We start from the raw sequence: 20,883 nt of genomic DNA, 5'->3' as shown, positions 1-20,883 counted from the left end.
TGTTACTAAACTGTACTGTTAATTGTGACTGACGAATGAACTGAAATGTTCATACCATTATCTCTTTTCGAATGTTATTTTCGAAGCAGCACACTTCAACTTGTTTAAGTGTATGCTTTTCCATCAAATAAACTATTCACTTCAACTGAAAACTTCTACGGATGGATGTCCTTATGTGAAAACGTTGAACGACGATAAATTTATGATACTGATAATCGTAACCATTGTAATAGCATGTCCTAAGGTTCTGTTAATTAAATGTTACTTCATTGTGTGTTACCTATGCACTTACTTCTGTTTTAAGTGATTCACTTTCGTTAAGCAAGTAATAATTTTCTGAATAGTTCTTCTTTTGCATTTATCATTGCACAATATTTGAAGGTCATGTGACATTAGAAACAAATAACAATAATAAATTTCATTAGAAACAGATAGTTACGACATTTATAATCACCAAAGCCGAAACGGGTCTTGGCCATATGTGGAACTATTACGGAAACGTCTTGCTGACTACAGGATTGCCACTTAAAGAATATTCTTCAGTATTCTACCAGTCGTGTCAGAGTGAAATATTTGGTTTGCATACTATGTTCAGTGCGACTTTATTATTATTATTATTATTATTATTATTATTATTATTATTATTATTATAAACAAGAAAAACAACAACAACAACTACTACTACTACAAAATTGCAAGGCGAATGTTCATATCACATTTTTATATGTTCACACTGCACAGTCTTGTTTTCGTGTATTCTATGACCTCAGAGCAAGAAAGACAACACGTGCTGAAATATTAGTAACACAATGAGAATGGAGTGGTTGTTTTGTCAACCTCAGATTTTATGAATGTTTGCTTTTATACAGTAGTTAGTTGTAAGATATCATCATTTTATGTTTCTTTCCGTAGAACACACATGCCATCTGTAGCTTACATGAGGTTGGATGGAAGTATACCTGCTGGCACTCGACATTCTGTAGTCACACGGTTTAACAATGATCCTTCGATTGACGTTCTTCTGCTCACAACTCAAGTTGGTGGTCTAGGACTGAATCTCACAGGAGCAGACACTGTAAGTTATTTCAAAGGGTAGTGATAAATTTGTTTCACAGTAATTACAGGATTCCCATGTTCTGCAAAATCAGGGAATGTAAGGGAAATCATGCATTTTGCGTAAAATGTCAGGGAGCGTAAATGTGCAATTGTAACATTCTTTTTTTCAATCTAATATTGTTTCCTCTCTGTTGTATAGATTGACATGTAAAGAGGACTACAATGATACAACATTCCCATGACAGTAATGCAGTGTTACTATTTCTTTCTGGGGGAATAAGGTGTGTTTGTATGTGATACAGAGGGGGATAATTGATCATGTAAAAGCAGATATCGAAGTATGACTTGTTATCTTTGTGGACGTCGGTTTTAAGACAGAAAAACTACTGAAAGAACTGAAAGTATCAGATAAACTAGCTTTCAGGCTTGACTGTCGAAACTTTTTGCTGGGTACAATCAAGAAGATTGTGGAAAGGAGTCCTCTGAAGTACAAACTGGTACGTGCTTTGTTCTGTTAGGGGCCCAGGCTAGAAAAGAACAATCCAGAACTTGCTCAGACTAGGGTGAAACGCATCCTACAAACTCTACATCAGCATATCAGAATATCTGATTCTGTGTCTGAGAAAGCAGAGGGTCAATTTGTCTTTCTGTACTGAAATTCAGGCGTCTCATGACTTCAGAGAATACGAAGAGACGATAGGCAGCATCAGGTTAGATGACTTCCTTGCAAAGGTAATGAATGTCCAAGAACCAAAAAATGTTCTGATTTGTGGGATAGTGTGAAAATGTTTAATTTCATCCTACGGCAATGTCTCAGTGGTAGTCTTAGTCAATAAGAGATTTATTATAGAAAACCAAAATCGAAGATTCTCTGGTAGCACAGAGGCCAATGCATGATGCAATTACATACTGGGTAGATGTACAATCTGTTCCTGTTGATCGAAGAATGCTTCTCAATTCGTTCATCTCGGAAACGCTATGATTAATAGCTTAAACAGAAACAAATGAAAAGTTCAGAGGAAAGTAAAATCGAAGTGAAAAAAGACAACTATATGCTGAAGTTAAGAAATAGGAAGCAAAGAAGAAACAAATGCAATTATGTTACTAACCAGAACAAGACGTTCTCGTAGAATAAATTGAACTGAAAGCAAACAAAATTCTATTCAAAAAATGTAAATGTGAGGATTAACATGTCTCAGAGTTGGCAATATTAGGACTGATAGTGGACCACGGTAGCTCAGTGGTAGAGCGTTTAACTCTGGTTCATGGGGTCCTTAGTTCGATCCCAGCTCGCGCCAGGTGAACTTTGTGGTGGACAAATACCGTGTACATGGGTTTTCTTGGGGTTCTCCCGTTTCCTTCCACTTTTTTTTCATTCGACCATTTCATTCATTTCTCATCGTCACTGTCTTCTTTAGCCTAGACGGCATAACCGTGGAGCGAAAACTTAAAAAATTTCATTTCATTTCACTTTAGGATTGATAGTATTGGCAATATATTCTTTACTGCATATTATATTGCTCTTTATTGTTTTTTCAAGCAAAAACAAAAAAGTCTAATTTGCAATGTCAAGGTATGTGGTATTGTATCATACATATATTATTATATAATTACATGATAAATTTTGGATAAAAACAATTACTCATTGAACATAACAAATATGTAAATGGTAATTAAAGGAATGTGTTGGACGGCTACGGGGATGGAGAAGGCCGTTAAAAAAGTGTATGATAGAACTTACCTCATATCTTCCCATTTATATTCAAGAATTTGTTAGAGAAAACAAAAATTTGTGTTACGGAAATCGACGTTCACTTTTTTGTGGGAACCCTGAATCAGTATTTTGCCTGGATATTTTAGAGAACAGTAAATCATATTTTATGAATGCAGATGTGGCATATCCTTTCAAACTTGAAATCAGAAATAATTTTAGTTTCAAACTATGTTTGTAAATCTTGTCCAGTTCCAACAGTCTTTCTGATAATTCCTGTTTAGCATTCTTGAAAATTGAGACAGAAGTGGAAAGCAGTTAGTATTTTTTCGTAACGAATACAATGGATATTTGTTCGATTTTACTGCTTTGGTAGAAGCTAATAATAAGGGCTTTGGTAGAAACTATCTTCATGCTAATAATAAGGATTATGGTAAGTCATTCGAGAGCGTGTAGGTAAAGAAATATATCTTTTCTCTGTGACATTGACGGGTATCGCTATTGCTTTGTAGAAAATTAATAACATCACTTTCAACCAAGGTATGTTCATAGACCCATAGTTTCAGCCATCACACACTACGTGCATTTTGGACCATATTTTGTTGGTATTCTTTGTACAGTGTTTCTTTGTAGAAAAAGTAGTTGGATGTTGTAGATTACGATTTTACTTATTTATTTATTTATTTATTTATTATTTTCACTAAAACAAATAGCACGTACATAATTTTCGTTAACTTGTTAAAAAAAAGTCATAAATTATTTAAATTGACCGAGTCTGAAGTCATACCACAATGATTTAAATTCTCTGACGGGATATTTTACAAATTAAAGATAAGCTAATATGCTTAAAAATAGTGAAAACTATACTTTCATCAGCATTTCATTCGAAAAGTTAACATAATGTTCATTATATCTAACGAATTAAAAAACAATGAATAAAACTATTTTAATTAACTAATTCAATCAAATACTTGTTTCTTCAACGTTTATAAAAGTGCTGTCAATAATTATGTGCCCAAAGCAAAAGCAAAACGAGGATTTCTTTGAACGTATTTTTTTAAATTTCGTTTTCTCTTTGTTTGTTGACAGTTGCTCCATTTATTGTAGCTTCCGAGAACTATAGAAATATGTTAGGTTTAACTATACAATTAAATATGGAAGTTAAATATATTAACATAAATATATCCATGTTATCAAAAGAAGAAAATACACCTTACGTGCTTAATACGTCATGGAAATACCGTTAGACTGCAGAATAATCTGATTCGTCATGAAATAGAGGCAAAGAAGTCATGAATGGTCTCCAGACTAGTATTGTGGCATTCCTCATGCAGTGCAGCACGTAGTTCTGTCAGTGTGAATGAAGGATATCTGCTCTGGAATATGAGCTCCAGAACTGACTACACATGTTTAATAATATTGAGTTCTAGGGATCGGGCAGACCATAAGAAGTATTGTAGTTCATCCCCGTAGTTCATGAAACTACGTCTCAACAGCTCCATCAGTACCTATTTGCGCATCGTCATCTTGGAAAGTTGAGTCTGGACCATAGGATATACGTGATCCTAATATTTCCACATCATTATTGGAAGTAACGTCCTGTGAGTGTAATCACAGGGCCAGTGGAATACCAAGAGAAGAACTCGGAGCATAACTTTCTTTGGCTGCCCTCCATACATAAATGACTTGTTTCTTGGAAACAGGGTTAGAAAGGACTCATCGGACCATAGTGCCCAGTTCCAATCATCGTCGGTCCATTTCTCTTGTTCCCGGTATCATTTTTTTCGCGCTAAAGCGTTGTTGGCTATGAGCAGCGGATTGAAAATTGCAACCCGACTACAGATATTCAGGTTACACAACTGGTGTCGAACTGTGGTTGTCGCAAAGGCAATTCCTGGTGCTGTAGAAGTTCCGAAGCCCTTTTGCCACATTTACTCTATGGTTTGTGGTGATAATCCTCTTCAGTGCTCCGCGATCTCTTCTGTTCACTATTGCTCTTCGTCGATGTTGTTTAGTCTTGCTTCCTGTAGGCCGTCATCAAGTTAGATGCTGTTTCTCGCGGCACATCTAATACTCTGAACATATTAGATTACTTAATCCAATTAATTGTGTATCTACAACTTGGCATCTTTGAAACTCATAGTGTTTCTCCTATTTCCATCACCACTGTCTGCGCGCTTCAACACACTACACTGCTCTACCTTGCTTGACATACTACAGGCGATCACCTAACACATGACCAACAACCAGGCGCTGCACACCTATTCTCAGTGTTACGACCCCATACATTTTACGTGTTCAAACTACAGGAGTTTCCATTTACAGCTGTTATTTTAATAATCTGTATATGAATATATAACATATATGTATGTCTGAGTGAAATATATTTATGCTGTATTTTTTAGGTAATATTTGTTGAACACGATTGGAATCCAATGAAAGATCTTCAAGCAATGGACAGAGCACATCGTATCGGCCAGAAGAAGGTAGTCAATGTTTATAGGTTAATAACTCGAGGAACTTTGGAAGAGAAAATAATGGGGTATGTATTGAAAAAAAAGGAATTGAATGTTATAATGCCTTTTGGTAGAGGCGATAGTAGTCCGGGATTTATCCTCTCATCAAATTTATTTATAAATACTACAAAATATGTTTGTAAAGTACAAAGAGAATAACTCAGGCTGTGTCCAAAAGTGCAAAGTGCACACTTCGAGGATGCACGCTCAATGTCTAGAAATGGAGTGCACACTAGATGGTGTACACTTCGTCAAGTTAACTTTTGATCTACACTTCTTTCCAGCGCCTCATCGTGGTTGAATATGGACATTGATAACAAAAGAAGAGAGAATTTCGTGTGCGTGAGTTTCCTCGGGGTTCTCTCGTTTCCTCCCACTTTCTTCATTCCACCATTTCATTCATTTCTCATTATCACCGTCTTCTTTAGCCTAGTCGGGATAACTATGGGACGTAAAACTCAGATTTCATTTTATTTATTTCAATTTCGTGTGCTAGAGAAAATAAACTAATGTTTTTTTTTTTTTTTTTTTTTTTTTTCAGATGAATGTCTTTCCAGTTATATTAAAGATAAATATATCATACAAATTGACAATATTGTGCAACCATAAAATGACTTAAGAGTTTCTTTTATTTGCGGTACCAGCTTCAGCTTTGCCTTATCTGCAGATATTTTCATGTCAGATCTCTTACGCACAGATTAACAAGAGCGGAGCGTAAGGGCAATAACTATATGCATATTGTGTTATGTGCACAATAAACTCGTAACACAATAAAACCCACTAAACTATTGTCGATGTTCTGTTTCATTAGGCATGCTTGCGCGAGGAAATATTTATTAATCCACCGGGAGGAGAGTAGCACTGGTGGTTAGGGCGCTGATGACACTTGCAAAGTAACTTAGGAATTTCATTGTAAGTGAAAGCAGGCAACTTGCAAGAGCGTTAGGACACTAAAGATACTAAGAGAAGCGCTATTTACAATAATGTGGCGCAAAACTACTTTGGGGGAGAGTTCATATTGTGAATAATTGCTTCCTGTACGGTAGATTACACAACAGTGACACTGTAGTTGTGCTAGTTCTACCGTATTGGTTCAGTTACAGGCATACTGATTGGACTATTTCTATCATATAGCGCAAATAATTAAGTTCCTCAGATATTACTCTTTATTTGTGAATCTGTAGATTATACCCGTAAATCTACGAAATAGTGTCTCCATATTCTTAATCTGCAGTTACGTAACAATCTCCTAATCCAAATATAACCATAAAAAAGCTTCTAATAAGAATTTTATGAAAAAAAAAAAAAAAAACAGTATATGTATGTTATATAATGGCTCTCATTGATCAACTATACGAATCGTTTCATAGTGGGAATAGTAATGAGATTATATGAATTAAGAAGAAAGTGCGAAATCTTTTTGATCAATGTGTAGAAACAAATTTTTGACCTGTATTTCACTTTTAGTTAGCTGTCAAAAATGCAAAATGTACGGTGATTGGCACATTACGATCCCTCACTCAGACCAAGTGCAAGGAAATATTGTAGCTTTGAAAGGAATTTGTTTGTTTAGAACAAAACTGGAAAATTAGGCCTATCTACCTGCGAATTAACATTGAAGCTGTAGCTGTAGCCATAGGGTAATAAATAATCTAGGTATTCATTATTCTATGCTAAAGATTAAAATTTTAATTCATATGCCATTGAAGTTCATAATTTACGTGCAAATAGCTGTATTACCGATAGTCTAATTATTATGTAATATTTCAAGCCCAAATGTATTTATAGCAATAAAGAAATTATTTGGTTGCTTTCCCTACACGATTTTAAATTACATTGCATACTCAGAAAACATAAATACATTTCTTATTTGTGTAACATTTTATATTTCACTTATAATATTACTAATTTGTATTCTTATCAAGTAAATTATTATAAGATCAGCTTACAAAAATATTCACCTCAATAAAAATAATTAAAATATGCCTTTTAAAATTTTATTAGGTCATTTTGATAATGTTGTTGTTCCTATTACAAGGAACAGCCATGTTAAGCATACAAGTTTCCTAACGTAGTGTACATCCTCGCACACTACGCACTATGCATTCGCAGACTTATAAACTTGGACCTTTTGACGCACACTAGGTGACGTCAGTTCCGGTAATAAGCGTACTTCAAATGCGCATTTGTATCTTTTGGACACGGCCTCAATGTCTATTCTTATCACAAGTAAAGGTGAAGGAAAGAAATAATTGTACACAGGAACTCCTTAGCTCATGGCATCCTCCAGGGGTTTTTAGGTAAGGTGATACTCCGTTCAGGGCGACCTCAGGAGCAGATGTTGTGAGTTATGCGATCAGTGGTCAACTGATAATTTGGACGTCTCCTGGTCTTCCTTTTAGTGACTCCTGGGTGGTTCGTCCCTCCTCGGATTCCGTCGTGCAGGCTTTGTGTCTTTTTGTTTATTCTATGTATCGTCTGCTTGACTTTGATTATAAACAATAGCACGTGTTTTATAGATGTAACATATGCTCGATGAAATAGTACGCACTGAAAGGTGGAGATCCTTACAATATATGTCCATTTTCAAGGTAATTGTTGTTTCCCTTCCTTTACGTAATGAAAGCCAAGTTTAAAAAGATCTTTAAAATATTCATAACTTTTCCTTTGTAAATCAGCGATATTTTGCTTAATGTAATAATGAAGATATTGGAGAAATGGCTACATCTGGTTACTGAGAATTCCAAGTAAACATTCTGATTCTTATGTAGAAATAACTAACGTTTTTAGTATGCGAGAACAAATACTGAATAATAATATTTCGGAATGTAGGTTAATCGATTGGTTTGTCTAAGAAACTCAGTGGATGCACCTTCCTTACCTACTATCTACAGGAAGCCTGAACTACATAAAGAAGGGTTTCTGGTCGTTCTTGTTCACTGTACATATATGTATTTTAAATTTCCCGCTCTAATCCCCTGGAGTGCAAAATCGAAAAAAAAAATGCTTCCTAGGGGATCAGATTTAGTGAAGATCTATCTGTGTACAAAATTTGATATCTCTAGATCACTCCTTTGAATGCGAAAATCTGATGACAGATGATATTCTTTTATATATGGTAACTGATACCTCTAGATATAGAGGTTAGCTGCGAATATGATGAATGAGCAGTCGCGGACAGACGACAAGGAGTGGGTGAGGCTAACATCCTGTAAAGAAAAGGCACTTGTTCAGAAACATTCACAAAAGCTTTGGACCAGGACTGATAACTTGGTACGACCTCAGCAAGAGAAATTGGACTTGAGATTTGGAACATGGAATATTAGAAGTCTTTATGGGGCAAGCGCGTTAAAATCCTTAACGAGTGAGTTAGAGAAATACAGGATGGACCTAATAGGAGTTCAGGAAGTTAGGTGGGAAGGAAATATAACTGTGGATTCCGGAAATTTTACATTTTTTTATGGGGAAGGAAATAAAAATCACCAATTAGGAACAGGGTTTTCAGTTCACAAACGAATAATATCAGCAATCAAGCGGGTTGAATTTGTTAGTGATAGACATTCTTTTATTACTCTTGAAGGTCGGTGGTGTGATATTATTATTTTAAATGTACATGCCCCAATAGAAGATAAGGATGACGGTATAAAAGACAGTTTTTACGAAAAAGTGGAACGGATATGTGACCAACTCCCGCGAAACCGTATGAAAATTCTATTAGGGGATTTCAATGCGAAGGTAGGACGTGAGGATATTTTCAAACCGATTATATGGAACGAAAGTCTACATAAGGAAAGTAATGACAACGGTGTTAGACTCGTGAACTTTGCAACATCCAAAAACCTTATCGTGAAGAGTACAAAATTCCCACATCGCGACGTTCATAAATACACTTGGACCTCACCAGACGGAAAAACATATAATCAAATTGATCACGTTTTAGTAGATAGAAGAAGACAATCTAGCATAATTGATGTTAGGTCGTTTAGAGGAACTGATTGTGACACTGATCACTACCTGGTAGCAGCGATAATAAGAGAGAGATTCTTTGAATAAAGGAAATATTCAGTGTCTGAAAACGGAGAGATTTAATTTAAAGAAAGAGAGCCAGGTAAGAGAGGAATACCAGATTGAAGATTCGGAGTGCACTAGTGTTGAGGATACTTGGCAAAGTTCCAGCAAAAGAAAAATTGTGACACGCGGAAATACGTAGGAACAAACCATGGTTCGACAAAAAAAAAAAAAAAAAAAAAAGCGTGAAACTAGCAGCAAAGAGAAAACAGGCAAAATTATGTTGGCTATAAAATCCGAATGAAATAAGTACACAAAATTTCGTAGACATCAGGCGGAAAGTTCCGAAATTCAATTTTTTGAAAGCTAAACTTAAAGATAATAGTAAAAATAAAAACACTCGAGACATATATAAGGAGATCAACGAATTTAAGAAAGGCTATCAACCTCGTGCTTATATATTAAAGAAAGCTGACGGAACAGTTCTTACTGATACAGATAACATCTTAAATAAAGGAAAGATTTTATTCACTATCTGCTTAACACGGAACCAAAAGCTAATGTGCGTGGAGAAAGGAAAATACACATCGCAGAACCGTATGTTCCAGAACCTAACCCGAATAAAGTAGAAATCACTATAAAGAAATTAAAGAAACACAAATATCCGGGTGTAGGCGAAATTCCGGCTGAGTTAATTTTAGCTGGAGGCGAAAAATTGTGGAACAAGACACACACGCTCATTCTCCTTACCTGGAACAAGGAAGAATTGCCACAAGAGTGGAAAGAATCAATCATTGTTCCAATTCACAAGAAAGGAGACGAAACTGACTGTAATAATTATCGAGGCATTTTTATTGTCAACATCCTATAAAATGCTTTCAAACATTGTATTAGCAAAATTGACCCCATACGCAGATGAAATTATTGGAGATTATCAGTGCGGATTTAGACGAAATCGATCAACTATCGACCAAATATTTACCATTCGCCAAATACTCGAAAAAAAGTGGGAATACAATACCCCGGTACATCAACTATTTATTGATTTTAGAAAGGCGTACGACTCGGTTAGGAAAGAACCATTGCACAACATTCTTACAGAATTTGGAATACCGAAAAAGCTAATTAAATTAATTAAGGTATGTTTAAGTGAATCCCAAAGTAAAGTCCGGGTAGGAAAATTTTTGTCCACGAGCTCACGTCGAGAATAGCCTGAAACAAAATGATACCTTGTCGCCGTTATTATTCAACTTTGGCCTGGAATACGTTATAAGGAAAATCAGATACCAACAAGGGCTTAGAGCTGAATGGTACTCATCAGGTTATGGCATATGCTGATGATGTAAATTTAATAGGGGATGATAGAAGAACAATAGAAAGAAATGCAGAACTCTTATTAAACGCTTTCAGGGACATGAGTTAAGAAATACAGGGAAAACTAAATACATGGAAGTTCGTCGGGATCGTAATACGGCAAATTATGGATGCGTTAAAATATCAAATAATACTTTTGATAAAGTGGATAGTTTCAAATATCTAGGATCAATATTAACAGACGAAAACCTTATTCACGAAGAAATTAAATGTCGACTACAAACAGGTAATTCGTTTTATTATTCAGTTCAAAATCTCTTGTTGTTGTGAATTCTGTCGAGAAATTTGAAGCTTAAAATATGTAAAACGATAATCATGTCTGTTGTTCTGTGTGATTGCGAAACATGGTCGCTTACTCTGAGGGAAGAACGTAGACTTGAGACGAATATTCGGACCCAAAAGGAACGAGAATGGGGAATGGCGGAAACTTCATAACGAGGAACTACATAATTTATACGGTTTACCAGGGTATCTCATGTAGCCAGAATGGAAGAGAGTAAGAACGCTTTCAAAGTCTTAACTGGAAGACCAATCGGAAAAAGACCATTTTGAAGACCTACACGCAGATAGGAGGACAATATTAAGATGGATCTCGCAGAAATAGAAATACAAAGTAGGAACTGGATCCAGTTGACTAAGGATAGAAGTCAGTGGAGAGCTTTTGTGAACGCGGCATTCTACCTCCGGGTTCCATAGGCCATAGAGTTAGTTTGTTAGTTGTAGATTATAACTGGATCCGTGAAAGAATATCATACTTGTAAATGATGGCAGCCGACCATCGAAACTGTATAGATTTTCCTTTATTTACGGATGTTTCAAGGTCAGTCTTTTCAACTTTCCATGAATGCTTCCGGCAGTATTGATAAGAAATGCATAGTTAAAAGCAATGGACTTCTCCCACCGCTAGATTTTAGTTTTCCAGCAACTTCGGAGTAAATTCACCAATTTAAATACTGTAAGTAATGTACACACACAACGTTCATTCTATGTTTCAAGAAAACTATTCGAAATAAGCATTTTGCTTTTGATTTCAAGTTATAGTTCTGATCTTTCAGTACTTTATCTTTCCACACATTAGCTTGTCCATTCTCATTTACTCGCTCAGAAAAGTAACAAACGGTATATTTTTAGAATAAGTAGGAATGAAATGCAGTAATCTAATGATGGGCAGAAATTTCTCAAAATATGCTATGAAGAAAAAAGAAAATCTTCCCCTAGTCCTTATCTGGAAGCAGACATGAGGAGGTAGTCATCTTTTTCGACCAGTGTTCGGTATAGTTTAGAAGGGCATGTATAATTTAGAAGGAAACTTATGTTCACCTGGCTATGAGGCTGCTACCCGCAAGGGAAGTGAAGGCAATTTTTCACTCTTACTTAAACTATTTTTTTAAGAGAGTGTGGAACAGACTGTAGCTTGGTCTCATGTTTCACGCCCTTTACCCTTAAAATAAAAGTTTATTTATTTTAAATTTTCTATAACTTATAAAACTGGAGAAAGTTCGAGTACATTTTACTATTAATTTATTTTCAAGGTTTTTATATACAGCCTATATGTGGAATTCAGATTATCGTTTGACACCTTGTTTCCTAGTTAGTTTTACAAATAAATTTGCAACGTATTATTTATAATGATGATCTAGTTGGTGTTTCATGATGTAATACATCTTCAGGTTTATCTCTCTCTCATATATATATATGGAGAGAGAGTGAGATGAATAAAAAGTAATGACAACATTGCAACTTTGTTATAATTCGTACCCGGCTTTATGCACAGAACAACATTGTTACAAACGCCTATAGTCGCCTCCCATCTCTGTCACCTTCTGCTACATCTGTGGAAGGTGTTGCACACTGTTAGCGCTTCACTTTGTAGATGTCCCGCAGGAAACCGCTATATGGCACAGATGATGGCTTTTCTAGTGTTGTAGTGCTTCCCGCGAAGATAGTTCCTTCATTTTGGCCAAAAGGTCGTCACGAAGTCTCTGACAACATTGTTGTGCACTCGCCCACGTGCCACTTCAGTCTTGATAAATATATTGTTAATGTTTCCGAAACACATTGTTACGGACTTTACAGCCCTCTGACGTAAGAACAGAGTTGCCACTACTTTTTATTCAACCAAAGTATTCTTCTAGGCGCTTCATAGCTCTCTGACGTAAGAACAGAGTTGCCACTACTTTTTATCCAATCTAAGATTTTTGTTGAGTCTTCACAGCCCTCTGACGTGAGAACATTGTTGCTATTACTTTTTATCCAACCTAAGTATTTTTTTTTGTAATTTATTATTATTTATTTATTTTTCAGATTGCAGAAATTTAAACTTATGACTGCAAATACAGTTATTAGTAGTGAAAATGCCAGCTTGGAGACAATGGGAACAGAACAGGTTAGTAGCTTGAACTAATTTTGAACTTCTAGAAAAAAATGTTTAGTGTTAACACATAGTCTTTCGATAGGAAAAAAGTGACTTTAAAGTTGGCATCGTAGCAGTTCTAAGTTCACTAATAGTTAATTTACAAGGGTATTTACCTCATCCCTGTATTGATTTGATTGTTAGTTTATATATATATATATATATTATAGATTTAATATTCATCAAAAAATGTGCGGACACTGTAACGAAAGAAAACTATATGTCTGTTAGTGGTGTACTTCATTATATATCACAAGTTTAATACAAATTACAATGAAGCACAATACAAATCTCTTGCACGTGTGCAGTTGCTGAAAGTGCTCAAAAGTACTTGCCGTTAGCGGCCAGATAATACATATCGCAACTGTTAGCCATTTGCTTGAGGAACATTGGTGAGTGTGTTCGTGAGGATTGCTGCACGTGCCATTGTAATTTCTCACGAAGATTCCTCAGCATAGCCGGTTTCCTGCAGTACAAGACGTTCTTCAAGGTTCCCAGAGGTGTTAAATCTGCTAAACGTGGTGGAAATTGTGTGGTCTTTCTTTTCGTTCCTAATGTCAGGAGTGCACCGGGAATTTTGTTTCACAGCCATACATCATGTGAGGGGCACGGTGGATCAGTAGTAGTGTTTTCATTTCTGGCGCAAGAGGTTCCTCCGACCAGGCGAACGTGTGGTAAAGAAGTTCTTGTTCATAGGTTCTCCCGTTTCCTTCCACAGCCTCATTCCACCAATTCTTTCATAATTATGCGTCTCGTTTTAGTCTTAATCATGAAAGTACCGACATATACGAGGAGGGACCCAAAACAAAGGGGAGATTCGTCATAACTTCTTTATTTCTCAATATTTTTACACCAAATTTTCATCACCTTCAAAGTATTGTCCATGGACCGCAACGCATTTCTGCAAACGATCCTTCCATTGTTCAAAACAGTTTTGAAAATCACTTAACGGGATCTTCTTTATGACCTCCAGCGATTTTTGTTTTACCTCCTCCACAGTGGCAAAACCTCCTCCACTGGCTTGATTGCTGCTTTGATTCGGGGTCATAGCCATAGCACCACGATTCATCATCAGTAATCACCTTGGTAAAAAAGTTAGGGTACTCTTTGAGCTGATTTTGAAGTTCAACACATGCCTCAAGTCGACGCTCCTTTTGCTCGTCTGTGAGAAGGCAAGGGATAAATTTGGCTGCAACCCTTCTCATGTGCAAATCTTCTGATAAAATCCTCTGAATTGAACTCCACGATATTTCAGACATCTCACAGAGTTGATTAATGGTTCGGCGACGGTCTTCACGAACGTGGGCATTGATTTTTTCGACGATTTCGTCAGTTCTTGCCGTTGAGGGGCGTTCTGAACGGGGTTGGTCTTCAATTGACAGTTCTCCATTTTTAAAACGTGCAAACCACTAGTATACTCTGGTTTTACTTAGGGCAGCATCCCCATAAGCAGTCTTCAGCATTACAGTAGTTTCCGCGGCCGATTTCTCCAACAGGAAACCAAATTTCACAGCCGCCTCGATAATCTGCCATCACGTTTTCGCCGAACTGGAAAAAGTTGGTTTACTAAACAAACTCGCAAGAGCGAACCGATGCACTCACAGCGACACAACTTCGCACACTGACGCAGGTGACGTGATCGTAACGGACAATTGGTACAACAGTGGATTCCCCACTCTCCCTCCCCACTGCTTTTTTTTTTTTTTTTTTTTTTTTTTTTTTTTTTTTTTTTTCCTCGTATTAAGAAAACACCATACACACTACATATCGTAATAATAATTCAGTTCAGCTTCGAAAACAATGCGCAGGTACCATCTATTGTGTGCACATTTTTTTGACGGACTTTCTTTTTCTTGTTTAACTGTCAACTATAACTTACTTTCTCCCTGGAAATTGTTAGTGATCAGTTTTTGTGGATATTTCATGGCTATTTAGTAGATTATTATGTAAACATAATTACACCAAAAAACAAACAGGCAAAAAAGTACAGTAAATACTTTCTCAAATTTCATCAGATAGGGAGCAGAAGAAGTAAGGAAAAAGGGTTAAATACAGAAATAAGTATGAAGCGTTCATGTTGGCGCTATGATAAAAATTATTTTCAACATTGTTCCCACAAACGTTCGGGACTACTTTCTGTTATTTAACTTACCTTTTGACCTTACTACTTCTTACTTGATGAAGCGAGTAGTGGAAGTTTTATATGCGTTTTTTTTTTAATATGTGTGTAATTACGTTTTCAATGTTTTGTGATCAGTAGCTCACTTTATGGTGAATAAGTCACTATATACAAACTGTGCTCAACTATAAAAAATACTTAAAAATTACCGATGAAATAACATTAATTTTGAGAGGAATTAGTACATTTACAGTTCCATATGCGTCGATATTACATATGTATGTTGAAATTGTGTGGGGTTAAAAATTGAATAATGAATAAAAGGAAACTAAGAAAATATTCCTTTCTTGCTTTATTGATGAGCCAAGAACTTGTAGGCATTATTGATTGAATGTTATTCATTTAACTGCTTTTTAAGTGTATGATTATGCCATTGTTCTTAAATATCAGTCTAAGCACATGATTTACTTCATATTCTGCACTTTACATTTTCATATCGAAAATATTTTAAACTTTTTGTTAACAAAAATTTTAGAAATGATCGAAATAATGGATCAAAAGATTGCGATCTTGTCCAAGAATTTTAGGAATGATCAAAAAAAAATGCATCAAAAAATTATAATCTTGGCCAATAATTAGTTTTTGGAACAGGGGCCACAAAATTTTTCAACTGCCCCTAAATAAAATTCTCGTATTTTCTACGGAATAAGCACATCATACTGTTATGTGATAGTTTGGGTTTGGCTACACTGTATGTAGTTCTGCAGATATAAAACTTAAAAGAAAAATTTTAATTGAAAATATATTGGGTCTTTTGATTTTAAAAAAAAAAATCCATGATACGTACGATGTATAAAAAGTCCCGAGACGTTAAACGTATTAACATTGGGCGTACGTTTTGCTTCGCTTCAGTTCAGTGGTAAATTGAATTAAATGTCGTATATGATAAGTAGAGAAAATAACATATTTTTACATCACACCAAATCCTCTAAAGATGCTAATTCAGTGATACACAAAAAGTGAAAAAAATGTACAACTGAAACGGCACACGAACCCATGCCGAATCTGCCGAAGCGTTATCCACTATCACAACCTTCTATTGTTCTTTGACAACCCAGGTCTATATTACAGAAGATTTGAGAGATCTCTATTTATTGTGCATAAATATAATTCACTCATCAGAAGCATTCTGTAATGTAGACACTAGATTGTCCAAGCACAACAAAAATTGTGGAACAATCTATGTGGCTCAGCACCGATTTCAAGAGTGATAGAATGTATGATTATTCATCAAGGAGCGAACGGGGTAGCGTAGTGGTTAACACATCGCCTCAATAAACCGGAGACTAGAATTCAAATAACAGTCCAGTCTTTCGTTTTTCACTGTATATTTATGAATGAAATATCGTTACTTAAATTAAAATTGTAAACGCCAATGAAAGTGTAGTAGTTGAGTGATATATATATATATTTATAACTATTAACTATCGATTTTTCAACAGCTGTTGGACCTGTTCTCATTGGAAGACAAAAACAAAGCCGAAAGAGCCAAACAAAGTAAACAGAACCAGACGGGTGGAATCAGCATGAAGGCTGTACTTGAGAATCTGCCAGAACTCTGGGATGATAAGCAATACGAAGATGAATATGATCTTTCCAATTTCATGCAAGGTTTACATAAAGGATAGAGATATCAAAAGAAAATATATTCTGTAATGTTCATAAATAGGAAGTGCGTCTGGGAAAAATGAATCAGGTTGCATAATTTATTTTGCTTTCCCTTCTATGTGCATTTCAGTGCACTGCTTTGCAAGGGTTTTTGATAATGAATGTAAGCACCTGTATCTGTGTTGTACACTTTAATGTATTGTTTGCAGGAAGTGAGATGGACTGAAAATGTTGGGATTTTTTCTTAAACAAATATTCTCATTTTTTCGTTTTTCTAATTCACATACGTATATGTATATAAAAGAACCCGTTACTTCTATCGTGTAAAACATATAGAAGTTAATAGCATTTATGTAATATAAATGAATTATTAAAATCATTTACAAGAAATTGTGATGGGAAATGGTAAATAACTAAAACAAATATGTTGCCATTGTAAAGATTTTCATTTAGGATTTATTTCCTTTTTCGGCTGAAAGGTGTTGTTATACATGGGAATCAGGTTTTTAAATTTATAGCATAATAAGTATATGCATATTGTTTTCTAACGGAAAGAAAATAGATCGCCATGTACAAGAATTGCGTTAAAAGATTGGACCGTGGATTAGCCAAGAAAGCAAGATAAGTTCATGAAGTAAGGCTCAGGTCTTGATGTTTGTTTCGTCTCGTTCCATTTTGATAATGAACACCTACTATTATTATTATTTGTTCTTTTGTTTGTAAAGTTTCGTACATTAGCATAAAATGTTCGTCCTTTTGTGTCATTGTGTCCATAAAAATATATGAAAATTTGTATTTTCATAGCACAAGTCACGATCTTGTATTGACACTAATAACAGAGGAGAAAGTAACATCTCCTGCGCAATGTGTTCTGTACATATATATTGAATGTCTTGCAAGTGGTTATGAATGTAGCTGATTGATGTGCCAGTGACTTTATATGAAATATATATATATATGTGTGTGAGAGTGCATGTATGTATGCAATGTATGATAACATTGTGTGTCGCATTTTTGTTCGGAGTCGAATAGTTCTAGATCTAAAGGTGTGTATTAGCGTTTGAGAATAATTAAGGATGAAACTTCTTGCGTGATCGAGAAACCAGTCTTGTCAATAGAAGTCCATAGAGCAGGCTCAAGTTTGTAGTTCGTACGTTGTCTATAACTAACTTCGGACAGATCACCACCTCCTCCCTCTCCAAATCAAGTGTCCAGTATAGTGCAGACCTGTCGCTCTTGGACTGTATAGTCAGAAAATGGCTCATTGTGCTGCTTAGAAAGTGGCTTGTAAAGTATATTTAGTGTTAGCAGTCGATTTGATCCAGTGACGTAATATTGTGTAATTTCCATAAATTGTGATTAACAATAAAAAGAAAAAGTAAAGCAGATAAAACTTGGGAAAGCAAGTACTTGTAAACATTACTTTGCATCTAGTCATATTTATTTCTTTTTTTCTCATGTGACTTCTGCTGTGTTTTAATGTTCAGACAAATGGTCATAAACTTGAGTTCTTGTGTAAATGAACTGTGAGTCACAAGCAAAGTTGCACACTTCTTTTGTCAATAACTTAGGAACGGATATATCACTTTAAATAAATTGTTGTAAAGTTTTGTCTGCGTCAATGGAGGAAGGAAAAACAACTACGATTTTAACTATATCTTGTGCGCGCGACGGCATTCGAATTAACGTTGGAAACATTTTTACCTCCGACAATTCACTCTTAAACATTAAATTTATTAAAACACAAACTATTTGCTGAGCAAAACAATATATTCACATTAAAAAACTAAATACGTGTTAGTTGGCGAAACTGTAACACGTATGTAGTTTTTTTTAAATGTGAATATATTGTTTTGTTCAGCAAATTGTTTGTGTTTTAGTATATACAAAGCAAAGCTTCTAGTTATGGAAAATGAAATTTGTGTGTTTACACTTAAATTAGGATATTTGCTAAGAATCATTAAAACGTTTTCTTGACTCTGTTGTTTTGATAATGCCATTTTATTCATATAATACTGATTCTTTTTCGGTTTCATTTGTTTGAATGTTAAATTCCAAACAAACCGAAAAAGAAAAGTGAAACAAGGAAGAAATTAGTACTACATGTATATAAACAATTGTACCCATTAGTTTCCTTTCTTTGAATTCTTCATATAGTTCAGTGCAGTCGCATTCATAGATAAATGGGTAATATGTGTTCCTAAGTTAACTGATAAAACAGCAAATAGGGTGTATATACTTTCGCTCATAACTGTGAAAGCAGTTTATTATTATTATTATTATTTACAAGTTGCGACGTGGTGAATCGCGAAGATATTTTCACTTCTCTAGTGTATAAATACTATTGTGCTTTTGTATTTCATTTTTCACAGTTTTAATATGATAATTCAATATTTCTATTTCTTCTACTGGTTAAACAGTCAGAACTGACACTAAAACTAATTATGTTAATTTCAAGATGCAAAAGTGTATTTTAAGATGATAATACATGATTTGTACTTCGTATGACGTTTGAACTTTTAATAAATAAGGACCATAATGTTAGAATGTAAGAATTCCATATTTTCCGACATATGTGAATTTTAATTATGTGGTTTGACGACAAATCTGAAGTATTTTAAAATTATTAAAAAATTTCAGTTGTATACTTCGATAACAAATTAGATTTCGTGTAAATGTAGATCTTGTACGCAAAGGACATTATATTATAAATACTAATCTTACAGTGCTCCCAATAGCGTAGTTTTTATAATTTGTATCTTTACTCAATGATTTCGAATGCTTTCCTACCATCTGCTTATACATAATCTTTTGGTGAGATTTACAAGGTTAAAAAAGGGAAAAGAAATTATCTGAATACTTTAAAAGGATCGTTGAAATGGATAAAATCTTTCAAAGCATATTGTTTCGATTGTACAGTCACGTTAAAAAATATTGCATTAAATGTTGAAGTCTTCTGTATTTACATTAACACTTTAAGTGCCAAACCTCAAACTCAGATTTTTTTCTGGGCTAGCAACGTGCATTGGCCATTTGAAGAATACCAACGTGTGCATAAAATACAGGGCTGTTATAAAGTCCTTGCTATAAAACAAATGCTTATAACTTTTTTTTAAAAAAAAAAAATAGAAAATAATGATATTGCAGTGAAATAAATGTTAAGATCTTTATTGAGACACATTTCGTATCATCATCCATAGATACACCACTGCCATCATCGCCATACCTCCAGCTGAGGTCCGTTGATATTCATACATTCCTGCAACCTCCGGTGAAATCCGTGAATGCTATTCCGTCTGGCGTCGCCAGAAATGTCATAGATCACTACACTAATCTTAGCTTTCAGGTCCTGCAGGTCCTTCGATTTTTCCGCGTACACCTGTGTCTTCACATGACACAACCAAAAATTACAGGGTGTCAAATCGGGAGAATTGGAGGTCCAAGCGGTAGGGCCTCTGCGCCCAATCCACCTGCCAGGTAGCTCATGGTCAAGATAGTCCCTGATGACTTGTACAAATTGTGGGTGGTCTCCGTCTTACTGGTAGTCGATACGATCCTTGATTCCCAACCTAACCAATGCTAGCATCAGGAAATTTGTAAGCATCTTGAAGGTATCTCTCTCCTGTCACAGCGTTTCGTCAAAGAAAAACGGGCCTATAAGGTGGTCCATTGATACGACACACCACACATCCACTTTCGGGCCATCTCTTTCGTGTGTTCTATATTCATTAGAATTTTCAATTCCCCAAACAAGACAGTTGTGCCTGTTTACCCTCCCTGAAACATGGAAAGTTACCCCATCTGAGAACGTGAATAACTGCAAAAGTTCCCTGTCATCATCCAGTCGTTTCAGCATCAGTTCCCAGAACTCCAGTTTCGTTTCTTGATCTTCTGTCAATTCATGCACAAATTTAATCTTGTACTGTTTGGCTTTCAAATGTTTACGCATTATCTTGTGCGTTGTTGACTGTTTCCCAACTCCAGCAAACGCCGCGGAATGATTTTCTTGGACTTCTCT

General features: G+C 35.3%; 1 protein-coding gene across 3 annotated transcripts in view; it reads left to right on the top strand.

Annotated features, from left to right (window-relative positions):
• Hel89B (histone acetyltransferase 1) overlaps positions 1-19,974 on the top strand; it is a 170,501-nt gene extending 150,527 nt beyond the window's left edge. For all 3 annotated transcript variants that reach the window (XM_081731440.1, XM_081731439.1, XM_081731438.1), the window contains exons 30-33: positions 913-1,075; positions 5,173-5,309; positions 12,970-13,051; positions 16,700-19,974. In XM_081731440.1, the coding sequence (XP_081587566.1) occupies positions 913-1,075; positions 5,173-5,309; positions 12,970-13,051; positions 16,700-16,885 (568 nt within the window). In that variant the 3' untranslated portion in view covers positions 16,886-19,974. The remainder of the gene's footprint in view (positions 1-912; positions 1,076-5,172; positions 5,310-12,969; positions 13,052-16,699) is intronic.
• The last annotated feature ends 909 nt before the right edge of the window (positions 19,975-20,883 follow it).

Source organism: Thermobia domestica, chromosome 11 (genome assembly GCF_964235325.1).
Source record: "Thermobia domestica chromosome 11, izTheDome1.hap1.1, whole genome shotgun sequence".
Taxonomy (NCBI): Eukaryota; Metazoa; Arthropoda; class Insecta; order Zygentoma; family Lepismatidae; genus Thermobia; species Thermobia domestica.
Note: the sequence above shows the minus strand (reverse complement) of the source record. Positions and strands in the feature narration are given on the sequence as shown.